A 19814-nucleotide genomic window follows, 5' to 3' on the forward strand; every position below is an offset into this window, starting at 1 on the left:
AGTTCACAGGAAGGAGGTTCAAGCACTAGTTGGTTTTAATATAAACTAAATTCAGTCCATGACAGACAATTTAAATAGAAAAGATGGCCATACCTAATTAGCATATGGGAGGATCTAGAAAACAGATGGTCTTGGATTATATTCAAGAGTGGCTGCAATGGAAATCTCTGACACAGGAACTGCCTCTCTGTGCTACACGATGCATGTTATAATGAATACAACTTATCCAATCTCCAGTAAAGGTTTTCTCTGGACAGACTCCAGCGCAGTGAAGTTAACAGTTAAATGTTCGTACATTTGTTTTATGTTAGGGGGACAGATTTATCTTTTGTGTGTGTAAATTGCCTCAGAGTGATGTGACTGGGTCTTTGCCAAACAAGTCTACAGTATATACTTAGTTCATCATGTCTATGTAATGAATCACTGATATCCTATCCTAACAGTGCTATGGCTGAGAAGCCAGGTACATTACCAGCCTAAATCCTGTAAAGCTGTAAAGCTGGTGACAGGGCCACCAGTGGGTCAGTGGTACAGTAGCTAATGGAAAATGCATTAACTAATAAGACGGACAACCGTGTGTAATAGTGACAAAACAGGATGCGCCAACAATCTACTCACCCATCGTTTCCTAGGGTTACATTAAACCTGAGATCAAATGTGATGACGCCACTTGGAACAGCTTCACTTCTGAGTAATAATGTATATCAACATTTTTTCAGTACATTTTGACAAGTTAACCTAAAAAGCAAAACTCCTGCTAGCACCGAAAACACACCAAGCCCACAAAATGCTGCAGTGTCAGAGCAGAGGCTGAGGTGGTGGCGTCAACTGAAAGGCTTGAAAGTTGAGAAACGCTCAACTTTATACGTAGCAGCCGATCAAAACATGTCATGCAAATAAATCAACACAGGTGCTACCCAATCAAATCATGTTTATGTGTTTAGCTCAAACAGAGCTTTTTGACAAGGTCCATCTTTCTATATGTGATGATTTTTGCAGTCAAAAGTGCACCCAAAAATGGTGGACTTCACATCAGCATCACTTTACCAGTGTTAGCAAATCTTACTACATAATCAGCCATGGCAGACACACCCACTGTCAAACACTAACAAGATTCAAGGTGAATCTATGAAGATGAGTTGAATATAATACTCACTCACTCCCTCTTCCTCTTTATCACCTCCCGACATGAAGGGTCACACCCTGGACAGGTCGCTAGTCCATCACATAGAGACAACAATCCAATCTCAGACTCACACCTACTGTCATTTTAGAGCGTCCAGTTTGCCTAATATGCATGTTTTTGGACTGTGGGAGGTCACCCATGCACATACGAGGAGAACATGCCAACTCCATGCTTGAATATGATACTGTATAATTATGTTTTCATTCATAAATTATCACCTGAAATTAGGAAATGAACCCTGATCTGAGTCCTCTGTCACAGATTGTCATGATTTACCACCACATTTGTACAGTCGCTCCCTAAATGAACAAAACACTAGTTCTAGGGAAGATTTCAATTTTTCTCAATGCTTCCTGAGGGCCAACGTAGTTTCTCATTTGAGTAGTATTAAGGTCAAGCATAGGTTCAGCCAGAAAGACATTTAACTTCTAACCCTTTGTTGCATGCTTTAAACATAACCATCTCATTCTCATACTTCCAGCTCTCATCTCCTCTTGAGCGTGTAATCTGTCACTTTCTGGTCGTCATTTCCTAGGGTGTCAGCACTGCAATCAGCTGTTCATCAACTGTAATCTGTGCATCTAACCTGTAAGCCATTCATCTCGTCGACGTCTTTTTAAATATGTTCTTAGCTCACTCTGCGGTCACGTGTACCCAGCTCTACCTCCCCATACCCACTAAGATCCATTGCTTTCTTATCTGATTCATTATTCTTTGTCCCTAATCAATCAGTCTCATCAGGTCACCAGCCGCCATCACCACCGGGGTTTAGTCACTGCTCAGAGGCAGATGACCTCGGCTCGGATATCTCCCCCTTTGTGTCCGAGCACCAAAGACACTTTAAAACATTATATCAGCACACTATTTTACTCAATCTGTAATAAATTCATTTTCATTTACTAGTGTCTCCTGATTTAAATGTGGTAGGTTAGAATGAGTATCTTATCCTATCCTAATGAGCAAATAATTAATTAATTAATTAACCACTGAATAATATAATGCATAATCTCTTGATCTTTGCAGCCTTTGCATTATTGTAATGTGTCCCTGCCTTAAACTGTTCATACCACCAAATATTATTATTAAAAAATGTCAGTATATTTAGTGTTAAATTAAACCCTCATCATGTGATACAATCCAATTATCAGCTCAAGATTGTACACTTTGATGAAAACCTGTCTTAAATCGGTAACAATTTGCTTGGAGTTACAAATGTTCATATTCACAAAGACGGACAGATAACCTGAGAGGGTCTCACATTTGGAGTCGATGTGTTCTGCTTCATTTGGGAGTCAGAATGTGGGAGTGAAACTGATCAGACCCTGAATTTGACCCCTGTGTTTTACCTCGCTGAATAAATGAAAAAGACATGAAACTGAAGGAAAGAAGGAAGTCTGATACTTCAAACTCATTAACACGGTGTTGGGCAGGCCCCAAACATCACCTCGTCTAACACTGGAGGAGAAATACACTGGCTGATGGAGCTCCTGCATTGTGTATTGATGAGCACAACTGGATAGGATGACAGCTCACAGTGAAACCAGAGAGCCTTTACAGAATGAGGCAGGGAGGAAGGGAGACGGTGGCTGTGGTGGTGTGATTTAGCATTTTAACATTATCACTTAACAAGACAGGCCTGGCACTCGGCCCCAGTGTAGACCTAAGGAGAGCAGCAGGTGAGGAAAGGAAAAAAATTAAGAAGTCTGGGTCACTCTTACCTGTCGTTGTTGTGATGTATGAAAACTCAGGGTACGTGCATGTAAAATAAACAGTCTCAAGCCAAAATAATCCAAGAACAAAGTAAAGTAAAAAAAAATAAATAAATACAAACATCCAGAACCATGTTACAACGGAAGCTAACAAACACCCTGACAGCGATTTGACACAGGTGAAACTAATTAGGGTGGGGCCGGTAATCACAAAAGCGAAGCAGACAAAGACCACGAAGTGACACGTAACAGGATGTGAGTATCTTAACAAAACAGGAAGTATCAAAATAAAACAGGAAATTGACCAAAAAAACACCAGTAACTATGAGGGGGGAAAAAAAAAAAAAAAAACAAATCGGAAAAATTAAAGTCCATATAATACCCAAACATCTAAATCAAAGTACTGAAAAATAAAACAGAGGTTTTCAAGGTTTTAAAATTCACTAGAGAGTGAGAAAGAAAGACAGAATGATGTGGAGAGAAATGGTGGAGGATAAAAAAAATGGACAGGCGGGGATGGCAGGAGGGTGTACATACACTCCAAACTTAATTATGCATGGCAGGTCAGCTGGAGCAAAAGAGAGGAAGAGAGATGGATGGAGTGGGAAAGAAGAGAATTTCCACCCACACAGAGGAATGAGGGGGCAGGTGGAGAGGAGGGAGGGTACATGAGGTGGTGGTTGTGGTTGGAGAGGGTGGGTGGTGTTTCAGCCATGCCTAAAGTGATAGTTCAGGGTTTGTTTTATGAAGTTTGGTTGTATAAAGTACTGACACGTTGTCAGTATAGCGTGAGCTGTTTGTGCTGCCTGAGCTGTGTGCGCCCCCTGCTGGCACCCTGCATTTAGAACCTGCACAAGCAGTCATGTTTGGTCTCAGTGAAAATGTGACTTGAACCAGCAGATTTTCACCACTGAACAAAAGGTTCACCTAATTAAATTACCCCTATAAAATACATGTTTGTCACTTTACGTCATGGTCAGACTGACTTCAGACTTTTCTGAAGTGTTCACTGTGGCAGCCATGTTTTAAGTGTTTTAAAAGACCAAGGATGAGGGAATCGCAGGATGCAGTCCATGCATTGGGACATAAGCATATGTCATAGGACAAATGACACATTTGGGCCAAAATTCTGCTTCATTTAAATTTCTGTAATCATTAAATTTGATTAATTAAAGTTGTGTTGAGCTTTTGCATAGACTCTAATCTTTACTGACCAAATAGCTCTATGGCATGTATTTATTTTTTATACCTCTGATATCTCTGTGTACCGGTTTAACCACAAACAAACCCAGCTACAACCAACCTATTTTGTGACTGATGTGGCTGTGTTGTTTTCATTCATTCATTCATTCATTCATCGTCTAATGATTTATCCTCCACATGAGGGTCGCAGGGGGCCACATAGAGACAAACAATGATTCACTCTCATACTCACACTTACGGTCAATCTAGAGTGTCTAGTTTGCCTAATCCCCAAATCTGCATGTTTTGGGACTGTGGGAGGAAACTGGAGAACGCAGACCAGAAGCAACACACACATGGGGAGAACACACAAACTCCATGCAGAAAGACCGTGTTGTTTTGATGAAACGTATTAATGTAGAGACTCAGCAGCTGTTGTAGCTGCTAAATATGTCATTGCCTGTCACATCTTAAATGACTCATGTTGTACAACGTTTGAATGTATAATATATGTGAATTCTAAGATATCATAATAATAATAATAATAACAACAACAATAATAATAATACAAGAAAGTGTGATGTTATTGTGCAAAATGTGAACAGTGAAATGATTTGGGGATGGACCCTGAAATATTTAGCATCTTTGTTCATTAATGGATCTGCTTACTGGAAGTGACAGAGAAGAAGCTTTTCAATTTCTTAAAACACTCCCTCAATGTGCTTAGATACTGTTCTGCTCCTTTGGGCTTAAGTGTTTCACTGAGTCACTCACACACACACACACACACACAAGGAGCTTAGCCGTGATGAGGTGAAGTGTATTGAATTCACTGCTCATGTTTTAACAGCAGTTCCTCACTGAGATGGACCCAGCTGATAACAGTGACAGGAAAACTGAGGCGTGCAAGTGTGCATGTGCATGTGTGTGTGTGTGTGTGTGTGTGTGTGTGTGTGTGTGTGTGCTGACTGACCAAGGCAATTTTTCCTCCCTAAGCCCAGAATTATCATCAGCCTCCAAAACTGCTTCACAGGTCTGCAACTGCAAACTTTTATTCATTAAAATAATAGCAGTGCAGTAAAACAGCAAAGGTCACAGGAAACTGAAAAATAACAAAGCATATTATTTATTATTCACATTTGCCAAAATCACACACAAACATACTGTGAGAGACTAATACTATACAGCAGAATGAAGGGAGCGAGCGCTGATAGTGAAAACAAAGCAGTGAATCAAAGACACATGTACAAGCCTGTTCTGTCAAGCCTTAAAATGGCTTTGGCTTAGGGTTAGGAATTTAGTTGTGATGGTAAAGGTTAGGGTATGGGACTAGAGAATGTGTTGTGTCTATGCTATGAGTGTCTGCTACACAAACATGACATGTAACTTGCATATTGTTTTTGTTCACTCGACTTGTGACAAACCAGTGATTCCTTATTCTTCACTGTTTGTGCCGTCGCCTCAAATAGAGTCCTCCCCTACATGTCCACAGCAGCATATTTAAAGTGTGCGCTACAAACAGCCCAGTCACACTTGAATGTGTGGAGGGATGAGATGGAGGGAGTGATGGACGGAGAGAAAGAGAGGCAATGGAGCAATTGGGAGCAGCTGTGAAATAGCAGCTGGAGTAATCGTTTTTCTGGGTCTGCCCACTGCTGTCTCTGCCTGTCTTCCCCCTGTCTCGTTTTTCTCCTCCTCGATTTTTCATACTGACACACACACACACACACACACACACACAGGTTTGCGTAGCTATCCTTTTAAGGACTAACACTGACTCCCATTCATAACTTTAACTTAATTAATTCCAATATATTTAATTACACAGTTTACGTTAAATGGAACTCAATGGAATACATACATGTGGTTTTAACATATTTTCAGAATATATATTATATGGACTCATCCAAAATGAAACAACTCACAAAATAATATGAATACGTTTCTGCATAAGAACCTTTAAATATAGTTTCTCAGCGCTGCTGCTTTGAGCTCTGTAAATGCAAAAAACATGCCTGCAGTCGGGTTATTAGCGGCTGCTGCTGCTGCTGCTGCTGCACTGCTCTCCACCAACTCAGCTCCATTAGTTCAGCTTCACCACCTCACACTGGCCCCAAGGTTATAATATGTGCAGGTGTGTGTGTGTGTGTTTTGGGGGATGTCTCATGGTCCTAATGAGGCAAAACCTCATTTCTGAAGAACTGGACTGATTAAGTTTAGGGCATAGATTTGAATTGTGGTTAGGTTAAGGTCAGGGATTGGTATTAACTGGTTATGGATAGGTTAAGGTTAGGGATAATGCTTTTGTTTCCTCAGTGTGAGTCATTACTTGTGTGTACTTGTATGTGTGGTGTTTGCTGCATGTGCCTCTATTCTTTCACTGGACAGTGTGCCATACACACTGTGAAGAAAGAAATCTAAGGACACTTCAAAGTTCACCTAAGGACACAAAAGCAGCCACACAGAGGACATAAATGTCTAAAGACTTTTGAATGCTCTTAGTCATCCATTACATTACATTACATTACATTACATGTCCTTTAGCAGATGCTTTTATCCAAAGCGACTTACAATAAAAATCTTGAGGAGATAGCTGAAGGCAACTCAGCTGAAACTAACAACGTGAAACTTGGTCACAGGGTGAATGTCCAACATTGGAATGTGAAAATGTTCATGTAGGTTATGTAGTATAGTATTAAATGTGTTTGGGCTTGGTCTCTTTTTTTGTCATGTCCAGTGCATGGTCAGTGCTAATTAAGTTTTTTCAATTAAACATGTTATTTATTGCAATGATATGAAGTAAAGGCTAATTTTTACATTCATATATCCATCAATCCATCCATCCATCTTCTACCACATCAGGCAAAAGGCAGGTTACACCCTGAACAGGTTGCCAGTCCACTGCAAGGCCAATATACAGAGACGAACAACCCTTCACTCTCACATTCACTCGTAGAGTCAATTTAGAGTGTCTTAATTAAACCATTCACCATCCTGCATGTATTTGGTCTGTGGAAGGAAGCCGGAGAACCCTGAGCAAACTCCACACTGAAAGACCCTTGGTCGAACTGGGATCCAAACCAGTGACCTTCTTGCTGTAAGGCAACAATGCAAGCCACTTTATCACCACATGTTTGGTTTGTTTTGTTTTGTTTTTTTCATGGAGAAGCCCATCAAAGAGACCTTGTCTTGTCATCTCCTGTTAGATTGAAAAATGATGGGCTGATGTCTGGAAGAGTCCTCAAAATTTCACTTCTGATCATGGGGACATAAAGGACCACTTGAGGTGATTGAGCATTTCACACTTATTAGATTTGAGAGGCAGATCATCACGGCAGGGAATGTGACAGAAGTGACTGCGCATGTTTCGGTGAAGCTGAAATTCAAAAGAAAGTTCCCTGTGCTGGCAGAACGAACCAGCTCTGCACTACTGACGACTGGAAGAGGGGCACACCAGAGCATTACGTACATCACTTCAAACCAGATATTTGTCACCCTCTGCTGGTTAGGATGAGTCACTGCATGAAGTGTCTGTGTCTGTCTGTCTGTACATGAGGAAAAAAAAAAGTGACAAAATGGGTGTGACTGACCAAACACACACTGTCTCAGAATCTGTTTTTAAAAACTTCCTAAACACAATTATCTGCTTTCAGCATTATCTAAATGTAATATTTATCTTGTGAAGGATAACACATCAAACCAAACTAATTACACACACAAAAAAACAGTTGTTGGCACAAAACAATCCATCCCTCTCCAAATAAAACCAATTAACCAATCAGCCACTGTAGACTAATTGTGTTTCCCATTAGGAGTCATTTAAGACGGCTGCAGCATGGAGTGGCAGATAATCAGCCTCACATTTGATTATCCACTGACACAATTATTATACAACCATCAGTGTGACGAACAGGGAGAGTTACAGAGATTATTTCAGAGCTGGCAATTCTCAGCCAATGACCTCAATCCAATTTATGGCTGTTATAAAACATAGCAGCAATTCTGAAAACTGCCCTCACACAGTTACATTATTATAAGTGTGTCCATTGTAAAGAGCTGTTTGTTCGATTTGAGGAAGATATATTAATTTAATTAAATACGTACTTCTCTTTTTTTTCCTCTCCGTATTTAATCTGCCATCAATATTGTATATGTAAATATTAACTCATACAACATGAACTTTTGTGTATGTTAAATACAGTATTTGTGAGAACTTGTTCCTTAAACATTAAAAATGCACATTTACATCATTTAGTTTGATTCAGTCATTAATAGCAATAATTATTAAAATGAATAATAAAATAAAACCACAGCGTTACTAAGAGGTAACGTTTTGTTTTTTGTTTTTTTTGTCTTATTTGCACAGACAAATAACCTAATGTTACCTATAACTAAACTGTGAGAATATATAAGTTAACCGTGGCAAAGCGTAAATCTAAACATTCAGAAATACTCAAAACTGATCTTGATCATGTTGTTGTAGTTACTAAGTGCAACTTTGATCACAACATCACAGATGACAAATGAATAAGATTCAATACATAAGCATCAAAAGCTTTATTGCCATCTACAATAAAGATAGTACAAAATAAATAATCATTTCACTTTGTCATAAAACGAAAATGATACAGAAATAATTTATTATAAATACCTAAAATGATGTGCAGTGTTAACCTGAATGCAACATGACTGGGACAAATAGCACACTCATTCTAATCTGAATCTAAGTCTAGCAGAACTGTATCAGCTCTTTCACGCTGCAGCCCTTCTCACAGCAAATGTCAGATATTCTTCCAGGTGCTCGACGGACCCGAGAAGACAGTGGGTACCAGTGAGGAGCCAAGAACAGGGTGTCTTTCTCCCTGTCAGACTCTAGAGGGATGTGGGCTGTCTCTGTAGTCAAGTGCTCCTCTGTGGAGGCATCATGGCCCCCTGTGCAAAAGAAAAAGGGGATATATGCAGAGATAACCAAGATAAGAAAGAGTTTGACCCAAACAGCAAAGGGAAAGAAATATAGTTTTGCATGTTGAAATGAATTTAAAATCATGGATTTTAAAAGATGTTGAGGAAAAGGAAGATCAAATACACTTACAGTAATGAGTGAGCTGATGTTGGCCAAGCTCTCCATCGGCGATGCTTCTCCGTAGACGTGAGTTCCCACAGGTTGAGACGGCCACACGTATCAGCTCCCTCCCGCACATCTTAATCCTCTCCTGTGCGTGGACCACACTCGCTGCAGCCACGAGCACCACCATCAGAGACGCCAAACACTTAGCAGCAAGCATGGTGTGATGTGTCACTGGTCCTCAGCAGGTCAGCAGAGGCAGAAACTCAACGGGTGGCTGCAGGAGAGCTTAGCTTTGGGTGTGTGGAGAGCAACAAGGATGTGTGATGACTTGAGGTGAGCTGCAGAGAGCGTTTATATAGTCAATGTGTGTTACCCACGGTGGCAATTTTTACAAATGCTGAGGCCACAGGTTCTTCGTAATGTATTCGGCCTTGGTGAGGGAAAAGCATGTCCTGATCCAGAGCTGACAGTGGTGTGATGTCTCCTCAAGGATGACGCTGGAACCCAGCAGAAGTCGGAGTTTGGTCCTTCAAATCAAGATGGATGTCAAGCTCTTGGGTGCAAATAATCCTTGTGTTTACAAACCATATTGTGGTTTCTGTGCTTTATTTAATCAAATCCTGTTTTGTGTGAATCATTTTTTTTCACTTAAAAGATTGTCAAAATGTCATATTTCATATTATTTTCCTTGAATGTGAGTCACGTTTACACTTTATCTCGACACATCTTGAGGGATGGGAGTTAATAGAACAGAGTGCGACCGGCAAAACAAGATGTCAAGGATTCTGACGCAGCTATTCACACGTTCCTTCTCACCCCAGGTCACACATCACAGTTACATTAGCAGCCAGATATGATGGTTTTATATTTCCAGTGAGGATGAAAAACATGAAAGGTGGCATTTTAATGTCCTAAATGTACTTCTGGCTATTGTTGACATTATGACCTCTGATGACGATATCAGTGGCCAGTGCTGTTTGCTTTATTGCCTCCAGCTGCTGCTGAGTGCACGGTGTAGAGGTGAAACTATCTCGTTTCTGTCACTTCACTGTTTTTTTTTTCAAAACTCCAGCAAGTCCCAAAACACTGGCAAGTCCCAAAACACCATCAAGTCTTAAAACATTTGCGTTTGCCCCTCTCGGCCGACAGAAACATTCAAATTCAAAGTCAGATTCAGATGTAATAAAAACATACTTTTCTACGCCCAGAGCTACTGCTGAATTGAAACACTGAGCATAAAAACTGCAGGGCTATAGGAGGATAACCTCTTTAAATAAAGTAACAAGTTGTGCCTGAGCATCATAACGGCTGGTCTATAGCTGCATGAAAACAAGCGCCCCCACCTATTTTATTGTAAACAATGTGACCTAAAATACTGACTTTAAAGGCCCTACGCACAGAAATGTGCTGATTTCAATCCATTTAAATCAATATTTTTGATCCTGCACAAACATAAAGTATACAATCTCCTCAAATACCTGCTTTTTCTGATAAAGGGAACTGGTACTATATTCCCATGTCTGCAGCTTGAACGTTGTATTTACCGTATAACCAAATGCGTAAACAGCACAAGTAGCTTTTAAGTGGCACCTTTTTCATTCTCCTATCATGTGTAATATTTATGGCAATGTTCAAAGTACCAAAAGCTCAAAGGACCACATCAAAGCACTCCAGCATCTCAAATAAAGGAATCACCGGCCCTTTCCCAGCATCATCAAACTTGATTTGTGTCAAACGGAGGAAGTACTGAACAAATATCTTTAATTAATTGATTCTAGTAATTTGATTCAGTTACACTGAAAACAACTGCTTTACAAGTAGTCACATCATTCTGAACATTCGGGGAACCAAAATAGAACGTTCTGTAAAGGTTGTATAAAGGTTGTAGAAAGGAAATGTTCTGGGAACCGAACCAAAAACGAACTAACCTTCAGGGAACCAACGTTCCCACAACCAAAAGGTAACGTTCTGGGAACCAAAAACTGTGAGCTGGGATGGAGTCCAATCCCGAGCCCATGTAGCACGATACTGTAATGTCGGATTCAGACACCGACACAGCCCATGAAGATAAAGAGTACCTCCCTGGAGGCTGACGCATCCTCCACCAGCTCCACTGACTCATCTGAAGATGTCAAAGGGGAAACACTACCTAAACAATGGGATTGAGAAATATATATTTGAAGACACAATGAAATCAGAGATACGGTTTCCATTCTGTTTCCAGTTTTTTCAGTTGGTTTTGTTTATAAGAATAATACTAATAATAATAATAATAATAATAAGAATTGTTTTGTTTGCTGGTAGGTCTTGTTTTTCCGTGCATTCAGGTATAAATCCCGACCAGGTTCTCCCTTGGTGTCTGAAATATCGATTTATTTTCTTCCAATGTCCGCCTATTTCTCCATTTCCATTAAACAAAACTTAAACCGGAGCACAGTAGAAAACTGTTGCCCCTTTCAACACCTGAGTAAAATGACAGCAAAAACCCAGCATGACCCCAGGGCCGGAGTCAGCCTCAGACAAGACATAAGAAATAAAATACAAACTCTCACAAATAAAAATGAGACATGGCTCCTACAGCTTGTATATTTATATTTCCTTCATTAAAAGCTCCATCAAAGTTACACTGAGTGTTGTGAAAATTTAAATACACAAGTGCATATTATGTCCAAAAAAGGTCCTTTCAATAAAGATTATATTTGACAAGCATCCCACCATTTCAAGGTGATTAGTGTAACATAGTTTACTATTTATATAACTAGGTGACCTCAAATAATATATAGATTTCAGTTTATTCAGCAAGTTGCTATTCCTAGAAACGGGTGACAAGCTGTCCAGTGGGAGCATCTTTTCCATTTGATAGAGTCACCATAGACTGCATGTGAACAGCAACTACTATAAAAGCAGAGGCTTACAGATGATCTCAACTTGCTGCTGCCTCTAGTTACCCCACTTAGACTGTTTCTCATCTCACAGACTTGGAGGCAGATGAGGTCTCACACTTGGGGATCGATGGGCGATAAGGCCAGTTAGGGTAAGCAAGTTTCCAACGCTGTAGCTTCTCTCAATCTTCACTCCCGTAGATTGTTTACCTTCCACTGGGCCGATAGTGTAGCTCATCCTCCGAGTCACCTGGCTGCGGCTCAAAGCAGTTGTCAAACTTAAGCCTCAGACGTTTCTTGAGCTGGAAGGTGCGCTCCGTGTTTGAATAGGTGTATTCCTGTTCCTTCAGTTTCGCGTAGTAGTCAGAGAACTTGTTGAACAGAATGGAGATGGGCATGCCATTGAGGATGATGCCAAATGAGATGCAGCCAAACGCTACACAGCGGCCGAGATATGAGACAGGGATGACATCTCCATAACCTACAGTAGAGATGCTCACCTGCAGAAAGAAGAGAGTAATGAGCTTTTTTTACATGCATGATCTCACTGCATTTCAATGTGTTCTTTGGCCATGGCTTCTATGAAAATCAAATACTTGAAATGTATTTTCTTTTTGTGTTCATTAAATAACATTCACACGCACTGCAACACTTCCAATGGCTCAAATGCAATCACTGGCCAGGAGTGAGACGCATTTCAACGCATTATAGAGGATTAGACACATAGGTTGACAGCTGCCATCGCATAGATGAAAAAAACAACGTCCTCAAATGAGAGTAAAAGAAATACAGAGAAACGGGCTGATGTACATTATCCGCACTAGACCGGTGTCAAATAAACAGAGGGAGGCCTTAATGAAGCAAAATGTAAAGAGTAAAACATAAAGCGACAGAACATGAAGCAGGAACATGTAAAAACTAGAGCAAACCAAACACACAAAGCAAATGACCCAACGCAGACACTGGGGAGGCAGGGACAATCAAACACAGGTGTGACAAACAAGACACAGGTGAAACACATTAGGGCGGGGCAGACAATCAGGGAAGACAGGACTAAATTCTTAATGTGACAATCAGGACAATTAATTAAATTGGCACTTTTGCTGGCATTTGTCTGTCTGTCTCTTTGTGAGCAACAACCTAAGAGCAAATATTCAATAAATGTTCTGTAGGTTATATTCTAAAAAGGAAAATGATTAGATAGTGCTTACTCTGACTTCTTATGTGTTGAAGATGTGAGCAGACTAAAATATGTTTTATCTTAGTGGGGATAAGACTTTTCTGATGTAAGTTTCAGTTTAGTAAACTACTCACTGAGACGCAAAGATTAAGAAACAAGTTTACAAGCAAATACTCTTATCATCAGTGCGTTGCTTCATAAAATAACACCGGTCATGATTCTTGTGCCTTATGCACTTGTGTTAGTCTGACTGGGCACACAGCTCAAATCTTAGACACCAAAGTGCACCACACCGCTTGATCATGCTAATACACACCCTGCAGTCACAGTCAAGAAGAAGAGCTTAGTAATGTCTGTAACCATGTTAATTGAGCCGGAAGAATCTATTTCAGTAAATGCTGACATGGGCCAATCACAGTTTTACTTACATAGACCTTTCATATTCACATTATAACTATATAAGAATTGAAAAACCTTGAACTGACATATTTTAGATTTCATTTTAGAGTATCATACTCACCGCAGCCCACCACCAGGCATCTGGTATGCTGCTGAACGGTGTCCCAGGCTGATCCACCTCCACAGAATGCATCAGAGCAGAGAAGGTGAAGATGCCCATGGCAATGAAAAGAAACAGGCAGCATACCTGAAGAAAGAAAGAAAGAAAGAAAGAAAGAAAGACAGAAAGAAAGAAAGAAAGAAAGAAAGAAAGAAAGAAAGAAAGAAAGAAAGAAAGAAAGAAAGAAAGTTATAATTATTTTATTAATTTCCTTCACTTTATCTTGTGATATGGTAGCATATCAACTTCATAAAATGTGAGATGTTATTTATTCATAGTACATCTTACAGATATAGACTAAAAGTGGAATTACGCTGAATGACAGTGTTAAGTGTTAATATTAAGAATGAATGTGTGTTTCAATGGTTTGCACATGTCCGCAAGTATATTTTTGTATTTTTCTTGTTCAGTGTTCGTCCGTACCTGCTCAGAGCACTGGCGTATGGTGAAGCCAAATGCCCTCATGCCAGTGGAATGACGTGCAAGTTTCAGGATACGGAAAATGCGCATCAGCTTGACAACCTTAAGCACCTTGCTGACTTTGCTGACTCTTGCCATGGCCTTCAAATCTTCCTGTGCGCTCATGTTCTCTGCATCTATAACAAATGTCTCAAAAATGATCTGGATGAAGTAGGGCATTACAGCCACTATGTCAACAAAGTTGAGGGCACTCTTCACAAAATGTTTTATATTGGATGTGGTCATTAACCGCAAAAAGTACTCCGACGTAAAGAAAAGGATGGAGCCAATCTCTACCCACTCCATGTAGGTTTTGCCGGCAAGTTTGTACTCCCTGAGTTCCCTAACTGTGTTTAGTGTCATGGCAACAATAGAGATGAGCACAAAGAGACTGGAGAACACCGCAAAGGCTTTGGCTGCCAATGACGAGTAGGGATTCTCCATCAAGTCCCAGAGGGCCTTCCGAAAGTCTCCAAGAAACATACTTTCGTATGCATCTTCATCCTTGTGAGGTTTAATCTCATCAATCAGCTCCTGGTTGACCTTCAGCTGATCTCTGATGTCATCCAGTTTCTCCTCATACGAAATGCGGCAGCACCTGAGCAGATGAAGAGAAGAGAACTTATCAGTATCATGATTGAAATACAGTAACAGAGCAAGATACACAAAAGAAACAGACTATAGTTTATCAGGAATCTGCAGCACACCTTGGACTATCCTTTAGATTCAGACCCCAGAATGACATCTCTTCTTCAAAGTTGACAGGGCAAAGACTATCCATCACCCACAGGACATTGCTGCAGTAAAAGTGGAAAATGTAATGGAAAAACATAGGGTCCCTGTCAAAAAAGAACTCGTTGTTCAGAACATTGTAGTCATCGCAGAGTGTCAGGCGCTTGACTGGATCACTACAGAGGGCAAGGACACCAATCCTGGTTTTTGGGTATCGCAGAATCAATTTTTTCGGGATGCGAAACACCCGTCCACCCACGTTGATGGTGACAATGTTTGAGAGCCTCGGGTTCGGTAAAGTTTTGCTCTGATTTTGTTTTTCTTCTTTTTCCTCATCAAGAGCATCGAGGTTGTCCATAGATGTCCATGGTTTCACTGAGCTGTCTTGGGAAAAAGGGAATTCACATTCCTGCTCTTCGATGCTTTGTGAAAAACTAACTTCCCGCTTTATGGATGCAAATAGACTGGATCGCCGCTTTTTCAGCATTTTCATCTTTGGCCTTACAGACGCCATTGTGACACTTCCAAAGAGCGCAAACCAAGAGCACAGGTCCGGTACAAGTTCAGGTCAAATCAAACAACAATATTCCACAAGATCCCCATTCAAGCAAGATGATATCCTATGAAAATTCAGCTTTCAAGTTGAAAGATATATTCAGGAAGAGCTCCCGTGCTTTCCTCACAGCATACAAGACGATCAACTGCATGTGTTAGGGATTCAGCCTCTTCACTGTCTCTCTAATCCTATTGCTGTCCTTTCTGTCCAAACGCAAGTTAAAAATACTGTTCAACGAGGATTAGTGCTGTGATTTAAGGCTTTGAGTTCTGAGAGGAGGAAAGGCGGTGGAGTGGTGTGATGGCTATACGGTAATGCCAAAAGGCTGTCAAGAGATTTCTCACAGGAAGTTCATACTAATGGTGCAGGCAGATTATACACGCAAGTCACAGTGATGGTTCATCTGCACCGCCACAGAAAAGTAGAGCATTGCTTTGCTTTTTGAATCAATGAAATGTCATATTTATTTTAATTCTTTTTTCCTGTTCACTCTATATGCATAATAATGATCTTACTGTATCTTTTACTCTTACTTGCATAATCATTAATGTTAGAGGGTTAAAAGTGAATTCACTGAAGTGTTTTATGAAAACAAGCAGCATATGAAATCTGACTGTTGCAAAAATAAATATTCATAAAAGAGGATAAGTATTTGATCATTGGTTGAAGAGGAAAGCATGCTTATACTTCCGTACAGTGCAGCCTACTGTATTTTCTTTTCTATTTTCTAGTTTATTAAAATTATAGGTAGGTAGATGGACTCTGTGGTTTGTTGTAAGTATCCCAGTAAATGTGTAAAAGTAAAAGTGTATACTTGAGCCAATGATGAATGGACTATAGACATGTTAGTCATTGTAAGAAATTAATATATGGCACAAAGCATTTGTTTTTGCATGTATAATGTGGGGTTTATCCTACGTAAACATCTGGGTGTTTTACTTATAATGATAAGGTTGAATTTAGCTAAATTGGGTTTAAATGTTAAACACAAATACAAAGAAGAGACAAAGGAAGGAGAAATAAAGTGGTATGGTCCACGTTGCGTTCCCCAGTGACTGTGTCATTGGTATTTCCCAGTCTAAAGGAAACGGAAGTAGGATATAAAACATCAAATTAAATATTTTTTAGATGTTTGTGGGGGGTTTTTTGTAAATAATATCAACATTTTTTTGGGAGATTTGAATCGCTATAATATATTTATTATTTAAGAAAGGTTTCAAATTTGTAAAAAATTTAAAATAACGAAGAGGATATACTCCGCCGCTGCACCACGTGACGTCCTTTCCGGTCTAATCTGACAACATGGACGCCAGCCGCGTGCAGCCGATCAAGCTCGCCAGAGTAAGAAAATGTCTTAATATTGAGTTAATAAACGGAACCCGACATACAGACGGTTTAATGAACTACTCATGTCTCAAACGATGTCAAAACTTTGAAGATACATGAACATTTAAGCGACGATTAGCGTCCGGCAGCTCAGCCCGTGTGAGTCAAACATGGAGGCCTGCCCGATTCACATCGACCGCGAACGTGTGTGTTAGCCACGAACATTTATGTTCAAATATGAAAATGTTAATTTAACTTCTTTTTTTCCCAGGTCACTAAGGTGCTCGGAAGAACTGGTTCCCAGGGACAATGTACACAGGTATGCTAGCATGCTATCAGATAGTGAACATTCATTCATGTAACGTTTTGTTTGTTTAACGTTGCTGTTCTGCTATTAATACTTTTATTGATATATCTGATATAGTCCGATTATTTGTGAATGTCCTAAATGCACATGGTATAGTTAACGTGCGTCTACTGTGCGCAAAGTAAAAGCCAACACATTAAACCATGTAATTAAAAAGGAAAATTGGGGTACATACATTGAAAGGTAAACTGAAGTAAAATCTCGATTTGGTCATTTTTGTTCCATGTCATTTGCTTTAATTTAAGTGGCAAATGACGCTCAGCAAGTATATTATATGTATATATATTTTTGTTAACCTGTGAAATCTTTGTCCTAGCCCCTATACAATTATATTCCATGTTTTTAACTGTCCTTTAATGTTTTTACCCAGATCTTGAAATAGCTTTTTTGATACATACAGATTTATTGTGAGAAACAAAGATGTTTTCTTCAGTCTATATTATATGATATGTACAAGTCTGGACAATATTTAATCTAAAATATTACTTTTTCATACATTTTGGCTGTTGTGCCTCCTGCAATTTAAAAAATTGCTGCAGACTGTTGCGATTTTTGATAAAATTTCAATTGTTCAACCCAAAGACACAATGTAAGGTGCAACGATGTGGGCCTGTACTGGGCTAAAAATGATTCAAAAAATAAATAACTATGAATACAGGGAATAAAAACTGTCCAGGTTAAAAGGATAGTTTTAAATGCCCAAAACCACCACACAAATGCATAAATAAATTCAATAAATAGTGCCCATAAATGTATTGCACAGAACTCATAATCACAACACTTCAAGTGAAGTTGGCTTTGCATTCAACAACGTGACACCAGAAGGAACAAATGACTATTGAGGTTATATAAGTATACCAGAACATTACTGAAGTGACAAATGCACAAATCCAGATGTCATCCCCTCAGGGTTTCATTAACATTTCATTCTGACTTAAACTAACGTTGTCAATCAAATGCCCTCATTGTTGTTGCACAGTGTATAAACACACTAGTTCTGCCGTGGTAAATGTAGTAGGTTTGAGGTTGTTGAGTCTTCTATGTAAAATGATTGTCATAAACTTAAATTAAATCTAAATTTTGTCCAGAGTCTCAACAGTACAAGTTAAGTTTTTGCTTAATCGGTACATAAGTCAACAATCTTGTGTCATTTTTAAAATTGTTGTGTTTACCGTGATAAAGTAGTTTGTGTGTGTCTGCAGGTCCGCGTTGAGTTCATGGATGATAGCAATCGCTCCATCATCAGGAACGTGAAGGGCCCAGTCAGAGAAGGAGATGTCCTGACACTCCTGGAGTCTGAAAGAGAAGCTAGGAGGCTGCGATAGGTGAGGAGATGGGTTCTTATTGGTCGTTCAAGACCTTTTTAATCGGAAAATTGCAAGCTGCAATTTGAGAATGTAGCTGTGTGCTCTTCTGCACATTTTCACACTTCATACAGCAAATGGTTACATGGTTCAACACTGTAGTAAATGTGATCACCTTTTGACTTGGTTAAGTAGTTCCTTTGGAATTAATCATGTATAAAAATGAAGCGGAATGCATCACAGCCTTTTTAGTATTTGAATAATGACCTTTGTCAAAATGTCTACATCATCAGCAGAGCTTCACAAGATGTGATTATTGCCAGGGGTTCAAACTCCACTGTATGTTGTCCAGGGCTTCATATTTATCCAAATATACTTTAGCTTACCGCTAATTTAAAACTTTAGTGTGTAACATTTAAATTTAAACAAATGTCCATCATATTCAAACCACTGTTAACGCTCCACACAACTAGTTGAAATGTGACGGTGCCCATGACAAACGTCAGTGTACAGTTCTGTAGATGCAAAGATTCACAGTATTAAATTATACTTTACAGTCAATTGCTAGATTCCATTCTGCTTCCTGTTTGCATTGAACATTTGGAAACATGACTTCATTGTTAATGCTAGATATTGTTAGTTCTGACATGGACTGACCTAACCTTGTCTTGACAGTTCCCGCTGAAGCTGTGAGGTGCCAGCCCAGTGCTGTGGAGAAGATGGCATCACTTTCCCTCTCAACGGCGGACATCCCTCACATTCTCATTGTTTTGAAATAAATTTGGTTATTGAGATGAAAGCAAAATGTCTTGTTTATTTTATAGTCTAGTACCATTTGAGGTATTTCTTGACTTAACAACAGTCTGTGTTGTCTTTAAATGGATGGTCATTCTGTTTTCCTGTCAGAGGTTGTGGTAGATGAGCCATATTTCTACAGATTTGTAATATTCTATCTAGGGAGTGAAGTAGACCTCAGATTAGATTTGAGTTTGTGTAGCTACATACATGTATATTTTTAGTGGAACTGCAATCCAGAATCATATGCTGTTATACCTGGAAAAAGAAGAAATCAACATTAATGCTCCTGTAAAAGTATCAGTTACCACATTCATGTTTGTTTTATAGCTTTCCTGTAAACATTCCTAGTATTATTAATAGGCCCCAATTTCTGTGCCCAATGAAACTAGAGTGGATTATTTTTAAACTGGCAAAGTCACAAAGATGAGCTGGTAGTGGCCTAGTCTGCTAAGATGTCCAGGCTCACTTGATGTCATAGTACGCTTTACTTAGAGGTTAAGTTTTAA

General features: G+C 39.5%; 3 protein-coding genes across 3 annotated transcripts; 1 reads left to right on the forward strand and 2 right to left on the reverse strand.

Moving 5' to 3' along the window:
* Positions 1 to 8645: 8645 nt before the first annotated feature.
* insl3 (insulin-like 3 (Leydig cell)) lies at positions 8646 to 11641 on the reverse strand. The gene is made up of 2 exons (XM_044036765.1): positions 9170 to 11641; positions 8646 to 9009 (listed from the first exon to the last, which is right to left on the reverse strand). Exons 1-2 carry the CDS (start codon positions 9360 to 9362, stop codon positions 8807 to 8809), a joined length of 396 nt encoding a protein of 131 aa, XP_043892700.1. The 5' UTR covers positions 9363 to 11641; the 3' UTR covers positions 8646 to 8806.
* An 81-nt stretch (positions 11642 to 11722) lies between these two features.
* On the reverse strand, positions 11723 to 15737 carry si:rp71-39b20.4 (potassium voltage-gated channel subfamily V member 2). The gene is made up of 4 exons (XM_044036755.1): positions 14933 to 15737; positions 14190 to 14823; positions 13728 to 13853; positions 11723 to 12527 (listed from the first exon to the last, which is right to left on the reverse strand). The coding sequence occupies exons 1-4, from the start codon at positions 15469 to 15471 to the stop codon at positions 12234 to 12236; spliced, it is 1593 nt and encodes a 530-aa protein (XP_043892690.1). The 5' UTR covers positions 15472 to 15737; the 3' UTR covers positions 11723 to 12233.
* Positions 15738 to 16768: 1031 nt separating this feature from the next.
* rps28 (ribosomal protein S28) lies at positions 16769 to 19309 on the forward strand. The gene is made up of 4 exons (XM_044036779.1): positions 16769 to 16854; positions 17111 to 17158; positions 18409 to 18531; positions 19186 to 19309. Exons 1-3 carry the CDS (start codon positions 16816 to 16818, stop codon positions 18529 to 18531), a joined length of 210 nt encoding a protein of 69 aa, XP_043892714.1. The 5' UTR covers positions 16769 to 16815; the 3' UTR covers positions 19186 to 19309.
* Positions 19310 to 19814: the final 505 nt, after the last annotated feature.

This window comes from Solea senegalensis, linkage group LG1, assembly GCF_019176455.1.
Source record: "Solea senegalensis isolate Sse05_10M linkage group LG1, IFAPA_SoseM_1, whole genome shotgun sequence".
In the NCBI taxonomy this organism is placed as follows: domain Eukaryota; kingdom Metazoa; phylum Chordata; class Actinopteri; order Pleuronectiformes; family Soleidae; genus Solea; species Solea senegalensis.

Excerpts from the sequence above, each read along its gene's own strand:
- insl3 (XM_044036765.1), bottom strand. The coding sequence starts at position 9,362 with ATGCTTGCTGCTAAGTGTTTGGCGTCTCTGATGGTGGTGCTCGTGGCT. Across the intron at positions 9,010-9,169 it reads ACATCAGCTCACTCATTACT|GGGGCCATGATGCCTCCACA; the intron begins GTAAGTGTATTT and ends TCTTTTGCACAG.
- si:rp71-39b20.4 (XM_044036755.1), bottom strand. The coding sequence starts at position 15,471 with ATGGCGTCTGTAAGGCCAAAGATGAAAATGCTGAAAAAGCGGCGATCC. Across the intron at positions 14,824-14,932 it reads AATCTAAAGGATAGTCCAAG|GTGCTGCCGCATTTCGTATG; the intron begins GTGTGCTGCAGA and ends TCATCTGCTCAG. Across the intron at positions 12,528-13,727 it reads ATGCCTGGTGGTGGGCTGCG|GTGAGCATCTCTACTGTAGG; the intron begins GTGAGTATGATA and ends TTCTTTCTGCAG.
- rps28 (XM_044036779.1), top strand. The coding sequence starts at position 16,816 with ATGGACGCCAGCCGCGTGCAGCCGATCAAGCTCGCCAGA. Across the intron at positions 16,855-17,110 it reads AGCCGATCAAGCTCGCCAGA|GTCACTAAGGTGCTCGGAAG; the intron begins GTAAGAAAATGT and ends TTTTTTTCCCAG. Across the intron at positions 17,159-18,408 it reads CCCAGGGACAATGTACACAG|GTCCGCGTTGAGTTCATGGA; the intron begins GTATGCTAGCAT and ends GTGTGTCTGCAG.